This window comes from Temnothorax nylanderi, unplaced genomic scaffold (genome assembly GCF_030848795.1).
Source record: "Temnothorax nylanderi isolate EJ_2023f unplaced genomic scaffold, tnyl_v1.0 TNYL_tig0464_pilon, whole genome shotgun sequence".
NCBI classification, from domain to species: domain Eukaryota; kingdom Metazoa; phylum Arthropoda; class Insecta; order Hymenoptera; family Formicidae; genus Temnothorax; species Temnothorax nylanderi.
The window spans coordinates 44,816-70,546 of record NW_027249526.1 but is presented as its reverse complement, the minus strand read 5'-3'; the positions used below and the strand labels follow the sequence as shown (position 1 = coordinate 70,546).

At 37.5% G+C, this 25,731-nt stretch overlaps 1 protein-coding gene, 2 non-coding genes and 1 pseudogene across 3 annotated transcripts; 2 read left to right on the top strand and 2 right to left on the bottom strand.

Annotated features, from left to right (window-relative positions):
* The first annotated feature begins 19,715 nt into the window (after positions 1-19,715).
* Positions 19,716-19,834, top strand: LOC139783050 (5S ribosomal RNA; annotated as a pseudogene).
* Positions 19,835-20,298: 464 nt separating this feature from the next.
* Trnav-uac (transfer RNA valine (anticodon UAC)) lies at positions 20,299-20,371 on the bottom strand. The gene has a single exon. It is a non-coding gene; the product is annotated as a tRNA-Val (tRNA).
* Positions 20,372-21,280: 909 nt separating this feature from the next.
* On the top strand, positions 21,281-21,352 carry Trnad-guc (transfer RNA aspartic acid (anticodon GUC)). Its single transcript has one exon. It is a non-coding gene; the product is annotated as a tRNA-Asp (tRNA).
* Positions 21,353-21,737: 385 nt separating this feature from the next.
* On the bottom strand, positions 21,738-25,395 carry LOC139783046 (CD63 antigen-like). Its single transcript, XM_071722176.1, has 5 exons — positions 24,976-25,395; positions 24,291-24,479; positions 23,727-23,894; positions 23,065-23,274; positions 21,738-22,801 (listed from the first exon to the last, which is right to left on the bottom strand). Exons 1-5 carry the CDS (start codon positions 25,036-25,038, stop codon positions 22,739-22,741), a joined length of 693 nt encoding a protein of 230 aa, XP_071578277.1. The 5' UTR covers positions 25,039-25,395; the 3' UTR covers positions 21,738-22,738.
* Positions 25,396-25,731: the final 336 nt, after the last annotated feature.

Here is a 25,731-nt window from a genome sequence, read left to right as displayed (position 1 = left end):
GAAATTTAAATACTTATCTTGCGCGTTCGACGCTCGCACGCAAAACGTGGTGTGTGGTCGACTAAAATCGTCCGACAAAATTTGCATTCTCGTGTCGCGCGACAACAACGATTGTGTCCTGCCATCTTTAGACGCGGATGAACTTATGCCTGATCTTTTCACCTTTCCCCGCTGCTGGCACGAATCGCGGAACCGCACCGTGCCAGCCGTGGGTCGAAATCAAAAGGTCAATGAGAACAGGCGCCTTTGTTTCATCGATAACGCGTCAACCGCGAACAGAATTGTCCGAGAAATTTTACACGAGATGTTTGTTCTGGTACACAGCCAAATCTTCATATCCCTCGTCTATATAAATGTATATATTATATTTCCTTACATATTATTTTATGATCGATCAAATAAATCACTTTTCTTTAGATATAAAATTTTTATAGTCTACGAGAAAACTTGCGACGGATCTTCATTATTTTCCAATTTTTATTATAAACATATAATTAAACAAGTCTTAAAGTAAATCATCCCCTTCAAATTCAAATACCTATTAATCTGATATTAAATATACAATATAGTTGTAATTTATCGAAGATAGATATACAAGTAATTTTTTATAAAAAGAATAACTTCGAATAACAAATACTGAAAATGTAATTAAAGCTTTTAAAATAGTTACGATGTGACTGAATAATTTTTTCCTAGCAAAACTTTATATCATTTCTTCCGAAATTCCATTTATGTCGCTGGACAGAAAATATTTGAAACGAGAAAGGTGTGCCACATTTTCATGAATGAAACGCGCGTAATCGATTGCGACATTTCTTACGGTCTGAATGGCGAGAGTTTGAGAATGAGCAGCACGTCGCAGCGCCTTCTTTCTCTCCCTCCCTCTTCACCATCTTCGTCGTGTCGCAATCGTCAATCTGCTCGAAACAAGTCATTACCTTTTTCATGCATGGAGAGCCTCGATCTTTCATCTGCCCGACGCGACGAGAGAACACTCGAATTTACCTACGTCGTTGAATCGGACGCTAATTTTGTATGGACCGCGAAGAAAGATGATTAACGTTCTTACGTCAGAGTTAAATATATGGCTTCGTGTGGCTCCATATTTAACCATATACTAGCTAATATTTATGCCTAACACCTCATCTAATCTAATTCCTCATTTATGAGGTCAAACAAAATTGATTAACTCTAATTTTAATTTATCGAGCTACCAATTCCTGCAATCTAATTTAGAAGCATAAGAATTTCGCAAAGACGCTCGGAGGAATTAAGAACGTAATTAAGAAATTATTAATTTTTCGCAAAAGATCAAGTAGCATATTGCATCTCGCAGTGATTCTACGTTTCGCCGGTAAAAGAATAAAAATCAATTGATTTCGATGAAAAGCGCGATTTGTGCCGGAAGTAGTTCGACTTTGGCGATCCACCCATGGAAAATAATGACTGCTAAAAAATTACTTATTGCCTATAATTAAAGAACACTTCCAACGCGTCGAGTTGCCTTTGTCGCGTCTCGACGCGACGAAACGCCCGCGCCCGGTCTAATGGATACCCTTGTCGTACGATGACGGTGGCGACGAGGCACCGAATGCATTTAGAAAGGTCGTTAAGAACTTTTTATAGAAGTATGCCTGTACGTTACCCGGTTTCTCGGGGGGTGAGAAGCAACGGATCTCTCTGCCATGCACCCTCGAGCGCTCGAGACCCCTCGAGTCGTTATACACGGTGATACGTTCAAACGTATCACCCCTGTTAATCTCCGGAGTCTTCGAGCATGGATATGTTTCTGAGCGAAAACAATTCGCATTTCCGTAAAAAAAAGAAAAAACCTTTATCCTATGGACTTGAACGACACCTTTTGCGGTTAAAAAAACTAGTCAACGGTTTTCAACGAAAATTGTCAGAATTACAATTTCTGATAAAGACGTCGCATGTTACCATTACGCAGCGTATGAAGCGAATGATTCACCGTCGTTACCCTCGTCACGCAACGAGTAACATTGAAGGGTTACTTACTCGTACAATTCACATGCTGCAATTTGTGGTAATGCTCACAAAACATTTATTGAATATTTTCTCTTAAAGAATTTCCTGTATAGAAAATGATGTAGCAACGCGGGATAATCGTCTATTAACTGCTACCGGATTGAGTTACGCTACGAATTTATAGGATAGAGTGGATCTCGTAGAGGGACGACCAGCTCGTAAATCTACCGACGTGTTCACGGATTCATGTTTCAATCAAAAAGTTCTAAATAGGCCGTCGCTCGTGTATTCATTAGCCGTCGGTATAATCGGCGCCATAAATCCCGGAATACTCTGTAAACGCAGAGAACCGGCCGGCCGGCAGAAACCGTCGAAGGTGGTGCATCCGCGCAATGTCGGTATTTATAGTCGTCATCATGCCGTTTGCTCTGTATTAGCCCAATTTGCTGCGCGTCCCTGCGTCCTCCAATTAGCGGATTAGTCGGCGCATAACGCCCACGCAAGTCGTGAATTCCAACCTCGACGGTGTCGCTTTATTTAATCCCGAAGCCGCCGACTCGACAATGTCGTCTCGCCTATATTTTTAGAGAAAAATTCTGAATCCCCCATATGCGTGAAACTATACGACTGTAAGAATGTCTCCGAGAGAATAAAACAAAAATTTTGTCATGTTGAAATTTACGTTATGTAAATAAAATAACGATCTAGCGAATATTAACTAACTCCATAATTTACGTTCAGACAGATATGAATGTTTAATTATTTACGTCAAACGAATTTTCGTTTAATTATAAGTATTAAATAGGGTAATTTATAATTGATATAAAGTTCACAGTGGCGCGAGATTACTGTTATACATTTAATTGCGAAAAACTAATTTCACGAAAATGTATTCTTCGTCGATCAAATTGGCTATCAAAAGAGCGATTATAAAAATAAGTATTCGAGATCAATTTTTTTCATATTTACGATGCGATATTCATTTTATCATGCTGTTTTTGCAGCAAAGCAAAGCGTTTATGTCACCAAATTCGTTTACTATATGACCGTGTCATCGCGAGCATACTACACGTCTCTAGAGACTTCCGACGAGAAAGAGCGACGATGGACCGACGTGAGCGACTCGCTCAGTACACCTCTCTCTCTTTCTCGCGTGATTTACATTTTCCGCAACCTATATACCTACCCTCTATCGTACGCCAAAAACTATTCTCGTAGTCGGTCAACTCTGCGATTTTCGTCGTCCTTGTCTCCCGTCGCTTCGTATCACGATCACCGCTTCGTTTTCATTCGAGAAATTAATTGAAAGGCTCGCTGCCAAAAAAATCCCAAGCCCGAAAAATTCGAAATCAAGATATTCATAAATGCTAAATATATCTACTGTATATTTAATACGAAAAATATTTGGAAAACGAGATGATTTAATGTTACATAATAAAATAAAATTACATTAATACATGTTTGCGTAATAATACTATATTACAAAAAGATTTGTAAAAGACTGGAACATATTTTAAACGCTTATACCACTTGATTGGAACAAGATTCTGCAAAAATTGATTTTTGCATAGTTACATATTTATTTGACATATTATTTTACTTTTAGTATTTTTTTAGTTTTAATTGCATACTTTTCTCTTTGCTTCTATTCCATTATCTACTATTCTTCAAAATGGTATGCGAAATGAGAATGAGTTTTTGGCGTCGAATCTCTCTGCTCTTACGGAGCAATTATTACACAAACAATTACGATGATTCGAACGTGATTGTTATGAAGAAAAAGGTTATTCCATAAAACGAGAGATAGTCTCTCATATGACTCTTGATCATACACTTACAGTAATCAATTACGCGAAGTTAGCGCGCGCACGCGTTTCGCAAATGATTCTAAAGCATTCTTCACATCGCTCATTCTCGAGAGCGTAATTACTAATTTCGCATCGTTCTCACGAAGAACGTAAATCAAAGAGTTGATTTGGAATTAGTAGAAATTTAATTACAGAATCACTAGGTGTATTAATTGCCGATTTGATTAATGCACTACTTGCTGTAACCAGCTGTTTACCTTAATTGAAATTATTTATAGCACAGTTCCTATTGAATCTGTAATCTATATGGATTATACAAACTCTAATAATTCGATCGAGAAAATTAAAAAAGGCTCTAAAATAAAAATTGTAATAATCGAATCTAAAATATTTTTGTATTATAGATTTAAACTTGCTCTCTAATATACTAATCTTTCACATTATTAGTATAATAAATATAAATTATATAATTAATTGCGTATGTTCTTTAATAAAAACGAAGATTACAATCGGAGATTCAACTTTTTATTCCTCAATAGTTTTATTTCATCACATAATTAGAAATATAATATTATATTGTGTTAGTACTTGCATATTTTTTTAGAAACGTAATTAGTGTATCAAATAATTTTAGAAAGTTTCATCATTATTCAGCGCACCTTTGAAAAAATACCATCTGTTTCTAGCATCAGAAAGTACATTGACTCTACTGATCGGCACCTGGTTCTGTCATTGCCTTTCGAAAATGCTAATGCGTTATCTTTAAATTTTCCAAAGGATAATTAATAGAAATAATTATTTTAAGCAAATGTACTGAATTGTGTATATTCGAGAAATTATATAAAAATATTATATAATAAAATTGCCGCAAGTAATTCTGATTTCTATTATATAAACTTTCATGAATATCAAATTATTCTTAATTAAAAACGAAATATTTTTTAACTAATTTATCTACTTTTTTTTAATTTGCGTTTTCGATTAATGCATTGGAAAAAACCGAATGTTAAAAATAAAAATAAACAAATTCCTGATGTAGCAATTATTCGTTCAGGATGCCAAAAATTTTTAACAGACCCTGCAGTCAACACACACATGCCTGATGCATCTGGATACGTGCGTGGTTCGAAAACAAAAACGCAGTTCGAAACATGCGAGATTTTCACGAGCGATGGTCCGAACGAACGTCCGCGTCGACTCGTTGTATAAACACGTGTCAAACTGCGAACGAACATGGAACCCGGTTTCAAAGTGAAAACGAAAGAAGGGCAAAACTTGTCAATCCTTTACGATCCAAGAAAATTTCGAAAAAAATCAATCAAAATTAAGTTTTCTAATTGTAATTTTAATTTGATATTAGCAAAATTGCAGACGTCTGTAGTATTTTACAAAAAATTGAAAGATACAGCCGCAAGGAATAATCACTCATTATTTCGAACAGATTGAAATCGAAATAAAATTTCGATGAATCAAACTCTCGATACTATGCAAAAAATATATCTTATATCAATTGAATTTTCTTCGACACAAATACATACATAAGAATCATGTTTGTGTATCTGTAGCATTAATATCCAGCCTTTGACTTCATAATTTATATCGGTTTGAATCTCATATCGAATCTTTGCAGAAGTATCGATACGAATCTCATAAACCACTATCAAATGTACCTCGGCACAAAACCGTGAAGGGTTAAACCGTTCGAAAACGCGCGATTTTCCACTTCGTTTGCTGCCTATTCGAGCATCGGTCCCGCGTCTAAACCAGTCTCGATTTATCCCTCGTGTGTGACTACTCCGGTAAAATCTTAAGTGCTAATGGCCCCCTCGAGCATCCGACAAACGTACGTAATTTCATTAGCACTCGGGACTTTCTATGCTTCGGCTTCTATTTTCCACGCATTTCCCGCAATTTGACAGTAGAAAGCCTGTTTGTTGAAAATATATTTAACTCCCCGCTAACCAATATTACTAACAAACCAATGCAATTTGAAGTGTCAATTTTTAGTGTGTGCAATGAGACGTTTACCGTAAATACTTACATAGAACATTTCACAGAAATTATATAAAATGTTAGGGCTAAATTTTTTCATGAAGTTGACACATAATACTTTTCTCTTAGAAAAAATATTTAAAAAATATCAAAAAGAAATTGTGTTTTAAATGTATAAAATGGTGACACAAATTTCGTTTTTTAACTAAAATAAAAGAAAAAATCAAGAATTTACTTAATGTTAAAAGTTAAAAAGTTATATCAGGCAATGTCTTACAGTTAATATTCCATTTAAAAAAATATTACTTTAAGTTTTTTAAAAAAGTGTTGAACGAAAAACATTTCTATAAAAACTAATATTAATACTTGATAATAGAACATATTGGATCTTTCTTATATATATTTCTGTTTTTCTGATCATATAATTTTTCAACATTATAGCAGAGAATATATGTTAATTAGCGACTATTTCCCTTCGGATATCTTTAATTAATCGCATCAATTATTTTAGAAACTGCTGTGCCACACTAATACGCTTCAACGTCGAGTGATGTCGCAATAAATTTTAAGACACATATTCCTCCGCAATCCTCTTTATGCGAAATACGAAAGGACAAGATCATAAGAGCATTGCTACATTCTAGCTGAGCAGTTAAGCGGTTATGCTCCCGCGAAGAAAAGATCGGTCGCGGTGATACTTCTAAAATTAGCTCGCCGCGCCGCCGCGCGCCGCCGCCACCGCGTAACTTCCTCTCTCTCTCTCTCAGTACGCGTATTTGCGAATGTCGTGCGCGTAAATTCCTGCGTGCCGACGTGGACTCGCAACCGCGCGCAAATTAATTGCCGTCGAGCTTCAGAAAAGTTGCCTCGAAAAGCGCACTTCGTGTAACTAATCCCGGTCGACGCCATAAATTTCCTGCTACCCGCTGTTTTCCCCGCGTGTTTCCACTCTATCTCGGCGAAGATGGTGGCTCGATAATGACTTTATGTATATATGTTGCTAGTATTTACGCAAAAGGTAAGATCGTGAAAAATTAGAAATGGAAATATCTTAAAATACGAAATATCAATGCCCAATTTTACATCGCTGTTAATATCGTGAGAAAAGTACGGTAAAAAAAATTATTCTTTCATAACTTTCTTAAAATATTTATATATTATTTACTAGCACAGTTTTGTAATATATCATTGTAAATCTAAGACAAGTTTCATTTAGAAAAATTAAATATTAATTCTATCATATTTTTCCGAATTCCGCGATATTTCCTTCATCTCCTATTATAATATAATTTTAGATCACATTCTCAGCTCTGACGCGATATTTCTAGTTTCTCATTACTCTTCTACTAAGAATGGATTTCTAATAGACGTGGATTATTTGAATATCGATTTTGAAGAAGAAAGAGCATCGAGAATGCATTACATCGGCGCCAGGAAATGGATGCATCCGCAGGTACCCCATCGATGCACCGAGCAAGCAGCTCCCGCGGAGATTGCAATGACGTTTAATAAAGCCGTGATGTATCTGCTCCGAGTTATCAATTAGCAGTAATTGCGCTTAGGCCACGGAAATATCGATAACGCGCGATAGAGAGCGAGAGATGGAAGTCTTAATCGCGGTGTGCGACGGCAGTACGTGAGAAAATGTAAACTCGATATATCAGAGTTTTTTGGTGCTGCATTATCATGCGACGCCCTCGCTTTTTTCCTTCACGTTGATATCTCGTCGTACGCGACGGGGACTCGAAATGGGAATTAATTAAAGGCCCGGCCCGCAGCAGGTGTCATGATAATTCCTTCGAATTGGCCGTGACGGGTCTCATTATGCAAAGCTATGCAATGCGTGGCCGTGCGTAATCACACGCGTCGTTTCACGGAATTATTTATCCAACTGTCAATAACGTTGCCCTCACGCATACGCGGTGACACAAACCGTTAGCTTTAGCATAATTTATCACGCATTAAGGATGCGCGGTGATTGCACGAAACGGTTTGCTGCTTTCCTTTTTTAAGACGTTATTGATGCATTAATCTCTCGGGAGGGGGGGGGGAGATTTAACTCTCAACATTCACGAAAATGCAACGTCAATTGCAATGTTGACACGCTGTCGATATGGCGTGTGACAGTCGTTTGATTCGCCTGTCATGGCAATATCGACGGACAATTATTCGCGCGTCATAGTTACGTGTCTCGAATTGTTTTGACACAAGTATCACACTAAGAATGATAAACTAATAAATTATCTCGTTTAAATGTCAAAAGGTATTTGTATCTTGCAATATATTTTAGTCGTACGCGCGTAATATCACAAAAAAGATAGTATGACAATTATACGAAAAAACTGATATAGTGTTTGAGATATAAATAAATTAACTAAAATATAACATTATAAAAAAAATTTAATATCAAACGAAGAGAAAATTTATTCGCTGTCACCATAAAGTCACTCTTAATCGCAATAAAATCAGGAACGTTGAACGATTATTCACTTGTATTTCGAATCGTCGCAAAAGGGACGAAGCATAAAGCGCGTTAAAAATAATTTCGAACCCGCTGCCCTTTAAAAAGCGAGCGAAGTTGCGAGAGTCGACGTGAAATACGATCGCGGTTGAGTGTCACTCGTTATATTGCGACACACAAAGGGTTAATGCGCGGGACTCGAGCGATGACCCAGAGAGTTAACCCAAAGTTAACCGAGGGCAATTTCAGAATTGGTCCAGGGTTAGCCCTTGTCTCCGGGAAATAAATAAATCATCGTAAGTGGAAGCAAACCAAGTCGCGCGTAAGGGCCAATGAAATTTTCCAGCCATCATCTTTTAATGCAAATTACTCGTTTTGATTAACTTCCGCCGGAAATGTACGAAAAAGACATAAAAATTTTAAGTAGCTTAAGACGAGGCAACCAAGTAGAATATTTATTCAAAAAGCTTTTGTTTTTAAAACAAATAACATTGATGAAAAGATTTGTTTGAGTGCCTTTCTAATACTGTTGATTTTCAACTTGTACATTCGTTAATTGTGTTAATTAAAAAAAATTTTTTAAGAATTAAAATATCAAATGTGATTCTTCACGGTGAAAAGGAATTACAATTAGAAAATTTCTGACTGTAAGAGAAAGATTATTTATCTTCCTCTTTAAATCTATTCTATTTAGTGTTGCGTTCTTTTATACTTTCTATCTTTCGCATGACAAAATATAATTATTGAAATTTAAAGAAATAAAACGAGAAAACATGGGCACAAAATATAAATATATAAAACAACAGATTTATTTATTATATCATCGTTCATTTAAATCAGAGATAGCCAGAAAGAAAATTATATTGTTAACAAGAATAAAAAAAAAACACTGTCAAAATTTAGACTGTCCATAATATCAGCGTGCTGATTAAAAATCCAATAAATATATTTTTAAATGTGTTATAACGACAGATTATACGAATTTCAGAATGAATAACTATAAATATTTCTGCCCGATCTTTTTTCATCACTCGCGATGTAAATGGGAAGTTTGCCCAGAAATCTGTTCGATGCAGGTATGATATAATAAATATATCCTTGGCAACAGGCCGAGATTATGTTCACTTACCTTTTCGATGGCTTCCAGCGCCGCTTCAGCACTCCCAGCATGAGTAAACCGACGAAGAAGAGGCCTAAGCGCCAACGGGCTCCGACTCGCAGCTATCGTATCAAGAACCACCACCAGCACTACAACCGACCACTACCGGAATCACACAACCACCGGACAACTTCGCCGATCTTCCCGAGGGATTCTCTATATCGCACACGAGTCACACCATGATCTCCACCGAACGAGAGTTCCTTTTTCCGCGCGCGGTCTTTAGTCTCTCACGTCGCGATGATCGATCAATTTCCCGATGATCGACGCTCGCCGATTAGATGGATCGTCGTCGCTTAATCCCTTCGCGAAATCACATTCAGTCACGACACGATGGATCGCGTTCTGCAGTTTTCAAGCAGCTTCTTATCATCCTCGTTACTGCACGCCCTTACTTACCGGACACCTTTAATCAGAAAAATAGCAACGATGCTTAAAATCGCTGAAATATAGACATTGATACGCATATTTGAAATACATCGATGACAAAGCCGTTTACATAAAAAAAAAACAATGTGACGATAACTTTCGATAAATTTTCGAATTATTTAAGATATTTTAAATATTTTAAATACTTATACTTAATACGAGATTTAATGTACATTTTATATTTATATACATATATTAGTGTCTCTTTGTGATACACATAAAAAATATATATAATCCATTGATTAAATTCTTTAAAAAATGTATCACACGCGATTGCCACCGCTATGTAAGTAAACCACAAACCACAAATGTTATTGCAGCTTGAAATTATATCGCGCAGCGTTTGTAAGGAATAATATTGTTTCTCGTAAAAGATAAATTCTGCCCGATGCTTTACGGCGCTTTGTTTTGTCTCGATGGAAGTTCAATAACGAATAACAATCGTTCCACGTGCACAACCGTTAAATATACAATTTACATCAAACGTTAAACGAGAACGACGATTCACTTTTTCCGCACTGCAGCATTAGAATGTGCGTGTTTTACGATGCAAACTCGCACAGCACGGTAACGCAACACGGTCGCGAAGATTCTATTTGCCATTCACAAAGGATCTCATAAATAATAAAGCACGTCGCTCGACAAATATTTATCCCGCTTCCGGGCTCGCGGAATAATTTATCACCCTTCGAGAGAGAGCCAGCGTCACGTCGACGTCGCGAAGGAAAATTTGATCGATAACTCAAACGCTCGCTCGAAGTCCTCAGTTTAAATACCGACGTGTGCTCCTATCTGAATATTGAGAATCGTTTTTACATCTTCGTCTAATTAACCGTCGGGAATTGAGCTGACGCGTCTCGCGGAGCCCAATGATTAAAGATTGAATTATAAATCACGACCCTCTAATTAAGACGATAATTAATCGATAGTGCTCCAAAGAGACGGGCACCTTTTGTCGGCTATAAGCGAGGAAAATTCATCTCCCTCACAAAAACTGCCCCGCCTTTTTTTCTAGAAAGTATAACAGCGTTTCTTTTTTTAAGACTGGCTATTATCCCTATAATTTATTTATCTTACAAATCGTAAAAATAAATGCTGTTACTTTACTGCGCGGACAAGGTTCCATGAGAAACACTATTAGAATCCGTGTAATTAACTTAATAGCATACTTCATTGCTCGAAAGAATTTAATTTGATTTTTAATTACTTGGAAATTTGGGAAAATTAAATCGTTGAATCCTCGAATATTTGTCAAAGTAATTTTTCGCTTTGAAAAATAGATATTTACACAAATTACGTTAAATTTGTGCAACATGTGAGATACTGCGAATTCATAAATTATTTCAACAATCTGAAGCAAGTATAAATCATTATTCTACACAATGTACAGTTAACAAGCGTGATTGTGCGTTGTGCAGGCAGCAGGTACGAAAGCGATGCAAACGTCGATTTCCGATTCCTCGATGGGAAATGACGTTTAAGCCGGTATTACTCAGGTATTAGAGTGACCTTGATTTGCTTTCTGAGATTATTGGTTTGCGAGCGAATCACGATCAATGCGGCTGAGCATCCAATTGCCGCGAAATTGCATAACCCGTGCTCAAAGGCTATTTCAGGCTTAACCGCAGTTGTACGCGGGGGTAAGGTAGAAATGGACAAATCGATATTTTATTTGCTGTGCGTTCAAATCACGTTGACAAATGCAGACAATGAGAGCGTGATACGCGACTGCAAATAATACGATCGCAAATAATAATTTTGCCGGTGCAGGTGGATAGATGTTAAAAGGGTATCGTGGAATATATTAATGAGCGTCTCGGGAAATTGTTGTGTAATTTAAATCATATATTTGGGAAAATGCAAACGCGAACAATATGTCGTAAATATATTGAGTCGGCAAACAAATTAAAATTTCAAATTATTTAAAAATCAATATCGATATCTCTCCGCGAGAGATATCGTTAATCTCTCGGACGATAAAAATATATTTTTTTCACATATTCTTGGCGCGAGTAAAACGGACCGTATCCCATTATTGCGGTATTTACTTTCTAGTTCAGCGAATCGACTTTTATCGCCAATTATTGCATGCTGATTAAGTCAGAGCGGCTTGCCGTTTAACGACGTTGCTCCACGACATCCGAGGATTATTTTTAGATAGAACTTTCAACCCATTAATGGAAAATGCTGTCGGAACATTATCGTTAATTAAATTCTCCGGGGATCCTTATGCGGAAATTCGCTCCGCTAGTTAGTGTTAATTTATTAATTACAAAAAAGACGTTAAATCTATTCTGCTATATAATAGCTCGTAATACGTCAAATATCTCGTTATCTATCATCGTTAAACCTTCATATATCTATCATTGACCGAAGATATATCAAAAACCGGCGCTGTGCAATTATCGGGCTTCGATACATCAAATTTAACTAAATCAATTCAAAATGGCCACCGAACGAGCCAATATGGAATATTCACCCGCTGGAACGTGCAACATTCTGCGCGCCCCGAAAGAGACGAGATTCGATATCCGTCGTAGTTCGTAATGAAAATGTTCCACTTACTTTCTCACGTCGCTCTTCCTCACGTCCCTTCGCTCGAAAATTCGAACGAAACACTTGCCGCGACGCGTGCATGTTCAACGATCCCGTTACGCGCATTATTAAACTCGCGATCACGGCGGCATTCAAGAGGTGTCCCGAACATTCATAAAGACGTGAAAGTCGCGAAGCAACAGCTCGCGAGCTACCTCGCATCCCCGCCTCGATGCACGTCGATTCCTTTCCGAGGATCTAATCGACGAGGCAATTAGCGAAAATCACATCCCGCACTGTGTCGCGTCACCTGCCGCCGCGCCGCGCCGCGTCGCGCCGCAACTGCAACGAAGTTGGCCGAGAAGCGCGAAAAAGCCGGCCGCGGCGCCATAAAAATTTTCAAACGCGGCGACTCTCCGTCAACCGTCCGCGTCGGAATCAAAAGTTGGCGGCTTCCGAGAACGTATACGTACCGGCTCCGGGCTCCCAGGATCACGGGACGATCAATAATCGCGCGCGCGCGAGAGTTTCGAAACTGGAGCATCGCGCGCGTCTCCTCGCGAGACGATATCGGAGCCTCTTCGCCTCTCCCGGAGTCGGCGGAAGATCCGCGGGACGATTAGCCGCCCCCGCGCGCGAGGATCACGTGACCCCTTTTCGAAACGGTAAGCGAGTGTGTAATCGCGTAACGAGTAACGAACGGCGCGGCGCAAGAGTGGCGGTTGGCGGTGGGAGCGGAGATATCGATCGGTTTACTCACCTCATTTTTCGCCGGTTCCGGGTCCAAGGGCAGCTTCCGGCTCCACCGCCTCACGAGACGGAGATGACGGAGATGACGCGCGGCGCGATCGACGATCCTCCTGCTGTCGGCACGGCCGTCTTCCTACGCATCTCGATGCTGCCGGCTGCGGGAACAACTGTGTGTGCGTGTGCGTGCGTCGTACGACGAGACCCGTTTCTCGAAATTCGACCCGGTGACCGCGATTCTACGCGACGTGCAAACGCCCGGACGGACGGACGGACAAGACGAACAAGGCGACGCGATCGCGAGAGGCACAATGCCGCGCGAGCGCGAGAAGAACGCACTGGCCAGGCGACTGGCGAGGAGAGAAGAGTTGATTACTTACTCGCGCGCGCGCCCGCGAAGCGACAGGGCGACGAGACAAACCGACCGCGCGCCGAACTCGAACTGACTCGCTCAACTCGCTGCTCGCTGTACGACGACGTCGACGACACGCGCCTCGCGCCCCTCTCGCCCTCTCCCTACGCTACCGGCTGCGCGCGCCTCGCTGCTCCGACCCGGACCCCCCCCCCCCCCACCACCCACCACCGGGGCTCTCCCCACTACGCACGCGCTTACAGGAGTTACAGGTGCGGTGCAGTGCGGTGAGCGGCGAAGAGCCGTCGCGCTGCCCGCGCCCCGGCTCCGAGCGAATTCCGAGAAATACGTGCTTCGTGTAATTCCGAGTATCGAGGGGCCACACGGCGTTTTTTGTTGATGTTTTGAAACCGTATTGTCTCGCTCGCTGCTCGCGACTCGCGACTTGGCTAGCAAATACGAAAAATAACCGACGAAGAGAATATTCAGCGAGATATCCGGCACACAGCATTAAGACATTTACGACGTTTTAGCTAACGAAACGCGGAGAGAAATACACATTAATATTCGATAAACGGAAGAGAGATTTTCGGGCGTAAAAAGCAATTAAAGCATCTATGTACGTTAAAAGCGTTGTAATATAATATATATTATATAACGTTGAGATCCGTGCCCATATATACCTAGAATAGATGTATCGCAATATCGTTTCTTTTTCTCTTTCTCCTTTTTCTCGAAATCTTTATCCCACGTTATCGAGGATAAACTTTCAGCCCAAGTGTCGCCGTAAAGATCTTTTTGAAACTCACGTACGTATCTTGGGTGTCTCGAGGCGTAGAAAGCGAATCTGCCCGAAAAGATGGTCGCTCTCATTCTGTCTCTCGCATATCGCGCTCGGGGGAACGAAGATCCGTCGCGTCGCGTCGCGTCGCGTCGGTTTGTTCGCAGAAGATTTACTAAGTTCTGCGTAATAAACCACGCTTCATTAATGCTGCGGCAGACAGAATCGTCGCGACGCAAGGAATACTGTAAGTATAATTACTTTTTTTTGGGAAAGACTTTATAGTTTCTTACCTCGCCACTCGCCACTCGCCACTCGCCACTCGCCACCTCGGTCACCTCGGAGCTGTAAAAGAGCCGACAAGATGGCTAAAGATTTCTCTCGTCGTGAGTCGTGATACGTTAACGAATTTTACTCGCCACCGTATTATACGAGCCAATAGGAGCGCGCGTTACAAGTCGGCGTCGTTGACGAGCGAAGTTCGTTGCAGTTCGTTGTGAAGTTGCTGCGACTATTGCGTTGCGTACGTTGATCAATCGCAAGATTCTTCTCCTGCGGTCCAGTCCGTCATGTATATTACACGGCTAGCCACGGTATTATTAGCTTTATTACTCACGTCTTACGCCCGGAATATCTGAATATCTTAACGCGCAAGAGATTTATTAAAACTCCAACGCGCATTAATCCGATACGGCAGGTAAAATTATGTACACTCCCTTAACGCAGCTTTGACTCGAGGCTCCGCGCTGACACCGAAATCGCTTCCGCGATGCAAGATGCAACGTTCTTTCTTTTTTCAGACGCAGCGAAGTTGCTTCGGCAGGGTTATCTTATCGCGAGCGATCTTCGCTAATGCATTCATCGAGCCGTGACACGTCGACACGGAAAATGAACCTCGGAGAGACCGTACGTTAAATCCGTAAAAATTCATAAAAATCATAAGTTTCTAACCTATAGTAGCAACTTTGATCGGTCGTTGAATTTTTGTTTCAAGCATGATCGCGTCGCTCTGAACCAACGTGCTCTGGACAAGGCTCTGGACGATCGTATCGTTATTAAATTTTGTCAATAACAGAATTACATCTCGTTATGCGACGCACGTATGCGCGCGGAACGAACTTCGGGCATGCGTTCTTGCTTGTCGTTCACGTATTTCCATATGATTTTGTTATTTATGGAAATTTCATTAAAGTAGCCCTCTCGTCATTATGGTACGATTGTATAATATCGCCGAAAGGCCCGGGCGCCGGGCGATAAGATAAGATAGTCAACGTATGCCATATGTGTTGCATTACAATAAAAATTATCTGGTCAAAGCACTTTGCGAAACTGTGTGAAAGATATGCCACTGAATTATCGTGTCTCATTAAAGCGCGATACACAATAAATATTTTTCTCTCATTATAAAGTTTAATTCATTGACATTAACGTGTTATCGTTGACTGTTAATGAATTATAATGTAAATTCATGTCGCGCCGCGGTATTAAACCGATTATGAGAATTTCAACTGAACCTGTGGCTCGCGCGTAATTGCAAATTGCTGCTTCTTCCAATTATAAGCGGTTCTTACGATTCTGCGGTCAATTTGTCGGACACATCGGTATAGCCGTTTGTCACGCGGCGTAAAATTAATTTAAATGCGACACATACACCGTGTCGCAAAGGCGGCATGTACGTGTCGATTCTCGGACATTCAACATCTGTCCACCCCATGCATATGCACGCGTGCTTTATACGCACCTACATATGCAAATCCACGTGTTTATCTCTTCGCGCGGTGTCCACTTGAAACCGCGGGCGAATACCGGGGCTATACAACTTGTGACAGTAACCAAACGGACGCTTCCGCGTGCTTCATTTCGAATACCTATTTACGGAAATTTCTATAATTACATTCCTAATCACATCACGGAGAATATGAAGGTAGTTATATAATAGATAGATCTATTATATATAATCTATTACAGCTGTCTTTAATCTTCTAGAAGGTGATTATAATAGATTACGTCGACAGACAGAGAGCTTTATCTCTCTTCTAAGATTATTGCAGAAATAACATTTAATAAAAGAGGATTTTTTAAATAAATTTGCGCAATTGTTCCTTGCCTCGCGAATGTAAGTATTTGAGCTTTCTCGACGTGTTTCACTACGATGAGCGTGTTTCTTCGCGAGCGTCCGTCTTTCTAACGTGCATATTTTTAAATTCAAATGAGATCTAGCCACGAGGCTAAGTCTCCGCGTGCCGTCTAAATCCGCACGCGGAAACGTCGCGTTTAACCGCTGCCGTGGCTAATCGGCCCGCGACGACGTGCCGATTGTCTCAACCCCGTAGTTACCCCCGATTCGCGTTCGCATTCTCGGGACTCGGCACAGTTCGAGTTCGAGCACAGCTGAGCCGACGCTCGCGGCTCGACGCGAATGCATCGATTTCTCCCTCGTTCCCGTTGCGCCGGGAACGAGGGAATCGTTTTGCGACCCCCCCCCCCCCCCCCCGTGTGCAGACGCGTGCATCACGGCTCCACCAACGCCGGGCACTTGCCAGCATCCCTTCCCATCCGAACTCGATTTCGCGTGCTTCGTCAAGCGGAAGAGTTAAAACGGGCGTCGTTCTTCCGAAAACGTTGGCAACAAAAGGAACCGTTCGCGTTTCTGACGCAAAAGAGATCGTCGGTAAAGAGATAATTAAAAAGAGACAATTTTTATATTATTTTTCGTGCCGCTTCCGTTAAATGACAACGATTAGTCTGAAAAGTTAAGTAGAAAGAAGTAAGTTTTTATTGAAAATAAAAATGTTCTCTCTTTTAAAACGCGGATAGTAGATCTGAAATTTATCATATTTCTCGTAAGATTTTGATACGAGGTTGATTTGATATAAATTCAGCACATAATTAATGTACAATTTTTGACAAATAAGAATTTAATTGTTAGAGTAGTGTCGTAAGAATTTAATGCAGAATAAACTTTCGTAGAAATTTGTTAAGAAATTAATTTTGTGAGAAATATATTTTACTGGTGCATCATTCGTAGGATTATTCATACAGTATGCAACGATTGAAATTTTCTGTCATAAATGTCGTGATCGCGTTTTAGTCTTGGAAAAAAGGGAGAGATCGTCTTTCATCGGAAAGGAGGATAGGATCAAAAAATTCGGGGTCAAGTTCAGTCTGCATGAATGATGGACCGAAAGATGCCGCAGGTGAACGTCGCCGATAGCCGGCGACGTTAACGACTGCAGCAGGACTGGTTTATCAAGATTTCACGGTCTTTCGTACAGGTAGTCCCCTGCAGGACATACGAGAGCAGCAGCAAGGATGAAAGAAATCGAACGGATCGAGTGCTCGGTTGTGAACCCCATCATTGAAACTGATCGCTCTACGCGGGAGGTATGCCGCTCCTTGCATCTTATTCATGAATGATCATCTACTTCGGAACACCGCACGTCTTCAATAGCCCACCTGTGGACTCGAAATAACACTGTGAAATCGTAAGTACGAATCGTAACTGTGAATCTCGAAGCGCATTGTTTTTTGAACTAAGGGCGATATTTTTAGCCTGATATTATACTTTAAGCTTGATCTTAAATTTAAATTTATAAATACTATTCTAAATGTATTATCCTAATGGGGGGAAAATTTCGGATCTGTAGTTAATAATTTTTGAAAGAGACGCTGTGTAACTAACTGAGATGTATTAAAAAATCAGATTCTCTTAATTTTGAAAAATTAATATATTTTTGAACAGTAAATATGTCACTAACAATTAAAATCAAAGATTTGAAAGAGATTTACCGTCTTTATCGTCTTATCCGAATTTCAAGTAAAATTTAATATCAAAATATTCCTGTTTTTGTTCTTTTAAGTAAAGTTGTTATAACTTTTTATATTCTTTAAACTTTTATTACTATGTTAGTTGTACTATTTAAAGCCACTTTAGTAATTTAGGATTTCGTGTACTTAGGAGACCGAACCCTGAATTCCGAATGACCCTTGATGTTATTTCTTGCTTGCAAGAAGATATCTCGGCAGCTTTGCTATCGAGAGGGTCGCTAGAAAAGTAAAATATTTAAGTTCTATTGAAAGTTTTATGCTTTATTCTGAACTCGTCAGGGACTTCTACGAGAGTAACTCTCAGATAATAAAACTTTCAAGTTAAACACAGTCCTGAATCTGTTGCAAATTTTATTGCAAATAGATTTTGTAGAAATTAAAATTAATATCAATTCCCTTTATATCATTTCGTACAAATTTTTGTATGTGACTAAGAATTAGTATTTAAATTTAATTAAAAATTCAATTATAAAGTATTTAGCAGAATTTTTAAGCTGACACTTTTTCTGTCGATATTGTTATAGTATGTCTTCTCAATAAGCCATTATATTTCATATAAAATAAAATTTCGTTGAAATTATGGTATTTGAATATCCTTGGCAACTTAAGAGAAAATTCTGCTTTAATACTGCAATTTCATTGAAATCGGATTTAGATTTAAATTGAACGAATGACCTTAACGTGTACGTCACTCATTTTGAGATCGATCATGATTGTACAGTATGACGTAGGGAAAGGGTCAGGCGGTAGTATTGTAGGGTACGACAGGAAACCGAAATTGATATTCGGTCCTCTCATTCGTCTTGTCACGTTTCTCTTTATAGGTATTCAAGTCCCAGGAGAGGAAAGAGAGAGAGAGAGAGAGAGAGAGAGAGAGAGAGAGAGAGAGAGAGAGAGAGAGAGAGAGAGAGAGAGAGAGAGAGAGAGAGAGAGAGAGAGCGTATTGAGCATGGTTCCCTTCAAGTCCTTCATTCACTGTCTTGCTGATCTCGTACCATCTGGTCCTCCACCTGTGCCCAGCCAACTGTTTCTTTGCCAGTGCAACCAGAGCAAGTCCGGTTTCAATCTCGGACCTCTTTCAGCATTTTATCTCACGACGACAAGGTAAGGTAGCGAGTAAGGTAATATCGATGTATGTGTAAAGACGTCCATGTCGTCCTTCCCGTTGTTTTATACAAGAGACAAAATTTCGCACTTTGATATTGAAACAATCGAAGGCCTGAGTGTGAGAGTCATTGACTCCTTTTGATAAGAAAATGTTGACGAACGATTACACAAAGATTTCTAGATGTGTATATAAATATTCAATGCTGTACATTTATTTTACAATCAGCCTTTTTAAGCCATGAGATCAGAATTTGCAATGTAATAATTTTTCAATTTTTTATAAAAGGTTCTTTATAAAAGATTCCACAAGTGACAGACTTTTTTCACAGATTACAGGAAGATAAATTTGAAATTTAATGTAACGCTAAAAACGTCGTGCTTCATATTACACAATTATTACAATATATAATTATTATAATACAGATACATTTATTATAATATAAACACGCCGAACATACAAGTTCTCGTCCTATAACCAAGAAAGTTGATGAAGAAGTGTATCTTTTCTTCCTAAGAAAGATACTTTCGTCAACGGTCAAATCACGCCAAACCTACAAGTTCTCGTCCGATCACTTAAGTCAAGCGGCATTGAGCGTGGTTAGTACTTAAATGGGTGACCGTTTGGGAACACCGCGTACTGTTGGCATTTTTTTTTTTTTTTTAGTTATTAGTTATTTTATGTGGTCTTAAATTTACTTATTTTATCGACGTACATTTTATAAAATTAATTAAAATGATAACATGTGATATATATTTTATATTAGCTCTTTGTCGGGATATCCATTATTGCAATATTGCATTACAATTTCGTGTTATGCAAACTTTGAACTTCCCTATGATCGTTTTTAAGACAAGAGAGTACAAGACAACAAAGTAAATTTCCGCTGTGTTGTTCTGAAAGACTTATAACTGTTATATTTTAGTAATAAAAAAGTTCTTAGTTATATAGCATACTAAAGTATGCTTTGCGCAGAGTATGAATCTTAAAAAGTGCTTTTATATTTAAAAATTGATAAATAAGTAAATCCTTAGTCTTTCCTAGCTTTCATATATGCTATATTCGTAAAGTTTCTAAAATAAAAATATTACAATAAAGAATAAAAATATAAGTGGTTCCGGCCGGGATCGAACTGGCGACCTTCTGCGTGTAAAGCAGACGTGATAACCGCTACACCACGGAACCTCAGTGACTTCCATTGATCATTGCGCCGATGACTAGGAACCCAATTTTAATATACAATTTTTATTCTTATATAATCCCGTTACCTAATACGAATTTATTCAGTTAAATGAAATATAATTATTTAACGGTTATAAGCAACAAAATTATTTCTATTTTATTAATTTACACGTTATTTGTACTCGATCGATAAATCACGTGGCTTTGTCTCGTGTCGTACAGATGGCAACTGCGATCTATACGTATATACGTCAAATGTGAATTATTAAATTTTATATAATTTTTCGATTTTATATCTTTTCCTCTATTTAATTTTATATTTGATTTGAACATCGGCACTATAATTTATTTACGATTTTAAAAATGTAATAAGAGGAATAAAGGGGGACATTTTTAATAACTTATTTTATTAATAACTCATATTAATTTTATTTTATATTTTAATATAAATTGTCACAAAGTGCACTTGTCCTGCTTTTTTTATATTTATATAGCAGAATAGAAATTAGATTTTATAATATAAATTTACAGGATTTTTCTATACATTAAATTATATACACTATATATATATAAATCATCTTTCTTACACATTAAAATTTTACGATTATCTTTTAAACAATTACTATTTTTTAATCAAATTAAATAAGTATTTTCATTGCAAATGTGTGTACGACTTAGTGATTGGTACTAACTACACAAGAATTTCGATTTTATCGGTAATATATATAAAAGTGTGTTAGACATATTTATCATATTAGATCACATCTAATGTGATAAATATGTAATCACAAATATATAGCACGTATAAATAATTATTACATAAAAATCTATATTTATTATATCTTACAATTAAGTATTCCTTAAAGTATGATAAACCATATATTACATGAAAAGTTCATCATGACACAAGAGTCCTCGGTAGTATAGTGGTTAGTATCCCCGCCTGTCACGCGGGAGACCGGGGTTCGATTCCCCGCCGGGGAGATTCTTTTTTTTTCTCTTGTGCTATAATTATGCAACAGTTACCTTTGACTTTTAACTATATAATAATTTATTTAATAACGTGTACGTTGATAAACCATTTTCTTTCCGGAAAAATTAAATTAGCACAGAGATATCTAGTAACTTGTAATTAAAATTTTTGAAGTTGTATGTAACGTTTCCAAAAAATTTTATTGTTAAGAAGAGCAATTTTAAATTTAGAGAACGATTTGTCATTAAAGGAAATGTGATATGTAAAACTGAAACATCTCATGAATGTGTTCAATATTCTAATATTTAAATCAAAATCCTTTGTCATTGTATGAAAGAAGTTAACATTCTGTAAATAGCAGAATTGTGATTTATATCATTTAAATAATACACGAAATATATCAGATAATTTATTTTTGCAGACGGTTTACAATCTTGTCTTACTTATAGAAAATATAATACGTTATACGTATAATAGAGAAACTGAAGAATAAATATGTTGAATTGAAGTGTCTATAACTACTATTGTATATAGGAAAATGACAATTTACAGCTGTCAGTGTACCGAAGATAACATATTTGTTGTAGGAATAGGTATACTACATAAAAACATACGCTTATACAAGCTACATTTGCACTAGGCACACATTTATACAATCATAATCACACACATAAATCGATCCTTTAATAGGAACGAATTAATTCAATCAATAATACATACAATAATATATAATAGTAATTATATATTATACTAATATGCTATAATATGTTATAAATATCGACACAATATACACACCACAATTATATTTATAATTGTTCTACGTTTTTCGATTTTCTGATTCTTTTCTTGATTCTATGTTTCTTGATTAGTTACGATATATTCTATTTATAATTATGAATTAACACTTTGAGGAACATTATTTTTTAAGTAAAACTATCTCATTTTGATATACATTTAAAAAGAGAGAGCATTAATATTTTTTTAATATTAATAATATTTTTTGTGGAAATATCTTTCTAATCTCCACAATGGATACCACTCAATTACGTAATACAAAAGCAGAAGCATGGTATAATTATAAAATATAAATGATGAATATAAATATCGAATAATTATCGAAGCTTGAATTAGGTCTGTTATTGTGCTGCTATGAGGTGAGCGTAAAAAACATCGCGAAAAATCAATGCGCAATATTAAATAAATAAAGTTAATAATCAGTTAATGAGACTCTCGTTCCTTGACGATCGAATATAAATGTTTTAAAAGGATAAATATACATTTTTTAGCTCTGTTACTGTTAAGCCGATCATAATTTTAACGTATTTTTTAATTTGACGAGACAGCGAATTTTGCAGCTTAGTCTGATATAGCATGAAATTAAATTAATACACTTCGTTTCATTTAACGCTTTCTCTTTTTATGGCCATGGAGAGGCAAACAGCAAGGATTATACCGGCAATCTGTAAAAAGAAAACCATTTTTTTAAATATCGCCACAGTAACTTGATGAACGAATTTAAATACAATTTACATTTTTGTTACAATGAAGAGTTATATAATTCTTAAATCGAAAAGTTTCTTTCGTGTTTATTTATCTTTGCTTATTATGTTTTGATTTAAAACCTGTTTAACTTTACCGCAATAGAATAAAGTAAAGTGCGGACATGGCACCGGCTTAACGTATCCATGTAATTAAAATATCTTGTAAACTAAATTTTACTCGCCTCCACAAAAGCAATTCCGATGCCCACACCGATCAAGACTGTGGCGCCATTCTGAACTCGCATTTCTAACTTGCTGAAGCATCCTTCATTATATGCATTAGATATCTGACATATCTTTTGCATATCATCAGTGCAACAGGACGGCGGGATTTGTCCAATAGTGGGGGTTTGAATCCAATCTCTGGGACCGTCCACGCCGCAACATTGTAGCTGTTGCATGAACAAATAAAATTATCAATGTATTAATCAAATTTAACCAATTTTTAAAAAATTAAACAATTTAATGCTTAATTTAAATAAGTCAATAATGAATTCTTTTTTTTTGTCATTTTTCTCGGCACCAATGCAAGATAAAATAGTTAATCACGCTAATTTGATTATATAATATACATTTTACGAAACTACTTTTGTGTCAAAGTAGGATAAAGTAATTTAAGATATAGAACTGTATACGACAGTCAATGTTAGAGTAGTCAATGCACTTGTACTAAAAATGACTTTAATTGCCTATTTGCACGCGATGACTATTTCAAGTGACCTAACCCATCACCATTATAGAAATCATTGTTTTCTTAATAGCACGGAAGCTATACTATTTCATCACCTCACTTTTGTATCGACAAATCCATTAGTATGTTGCGCTCCAGATTCAGTATACTGACCTTTTTCTGCACGTTATCCCAAGCTTGCTTGTCGACTTCCGTCGTATAGTTCTTCATCGATTCCTTCAGGGTACTCTTCATCGCCATGCTAAAATCATTTTTAAACACTGCCGCCGCTATGCCCACCGCAAGCTCGATCACGAAGATTATTAACAATGCGGCCGCAAACTAAATTATTTTTAATATTAATATAATTAATTAAAAATTGCATATAATTATAATTTATAATTATTTATTGATTTCATCGTAAAAAAGATGTATTTAAAACAGAACGAAATAAAGATAAAGATGTTTGAAATCACACATGTACAGTTTGATATTAGATATTATATAAATATGCGCGAAACGTTTCGGAAACCTCCGATCTTTAATTTTACTTAGGCTCTTCGAAAATTTTATTTTAGATAAATTCAAGTACATAAAATAATAACTTTCATAGATAAACGGTTTATATTTCCATAAAAAATTAAACTTTTAATTATTTCTATTATTTCGATAAATATTTAGTATAGATTAAATTTTGTACTCAAACTGTTTAATTATTCTGTTGATTTCTTAACTTACCGCAATCAACATGTTGTAATGCTCCTTTATTGCTCCGTAACATCCTAGAAAAGCTATGATGAAAACGATAGATCCTGCAACTATAAGCACTATAGGCGGTGCCATTATCCTGCCTTCCACGAAGTGATTAAATTCGCCGACATCTGCCAACACCAACGCGCCGGCCACAATAATACCTATGCCAGATATCTGGAAAAATCAATTTTAGCAATTGTACGTATTTTTCTTCGCCCTCGAAATTGTCCTTCGCACTATCTTGATTTTTCCAAGAGTAAAAATAAAACGAGTAGAATTAAAATTAAATAGAAACTTATATACATACATATAAAAGCACATTTTTAAATAAATATTTTACGAAAATAGTTTTTATTAATTGATTAAAAAAGGAAGAAATAAATTATATTAAGTAAAGTGCTATCTTCCAGAAAATTATACTATAATTTAAAAAACACGTTTCACAAATAACCGAATCTTTTTGCGCGCCACTTTTGTATCTGCATCATGAAAGTATCTTGGATATCCTCAGAAAAATCAATAAAAACCGGGTATGTCCGCAAAACCTCAGAAAAATTAAAACGTAAAGAATAAAAAAAGAGATATTTACTATTTGAATCACTTTAGAAACACACTTGCCGCCAATACTATTTTCTCAAAACCGTTATCGCTTCCAACTCGGTTTACTCACCGCGAAAATCATATTAAAGATGAAAAGGATGTATTTAATGACGTTCATTCCGCAGGACTCCATGATGTATCTGTCTATCGTTAAAATTGATTAAATTTTATTACTTTGATTTTATTACTCCGAAACGATTCGCGGGGACTTAAAAAGTCAGACACATAGTCAATCGGCTTGTGTTTCGTGCGACGGCCGTACGCTCAATGGGAGCGATTTAGGTGGTGCTCTCTTGTTCGAGCCTACAGGGAAGGTTTCGATCGAAATCCTCGGCCTCGAGGCCGCCGGCACGAAGGTAGTCAGGCGGGAATATAGTTTCCAGGTCGAAGTCCTGCGTTAGAGATTCGTTATTGGTCAGCGTTCTGGCCGTTTGGATGGCCGTCGATGGTAACCATAGTCACTTGTTCTCCGCCGTCAACCCAAGCGAATCCTTAGAAGTCTTAAAAAATACACAAATGATACAATGCAGTGTTTACGAACGTAACTTTCCTTGTCAAAAGCGCTCTACGGTCAAACCACCCTCCGCTTCGAATTGCGGTGTTCTCTTTTATTTATAACTAGCTGAGACCATCAATCTGGTAGCACTCAATTTATTCGTTCCCATCATAACATCTCCAAATTTGCTCGAAATTAACTGCAATTCTAGAAATTGATCCACGAGAAAATTTCCTCAGCGGACTTGATTTTATGGCAATCAGATGAACTTTGCAGGTTAACAAGACGTTAATTGCCCCTGTTGAGTCTCCATATTTGTGACTAAACTAA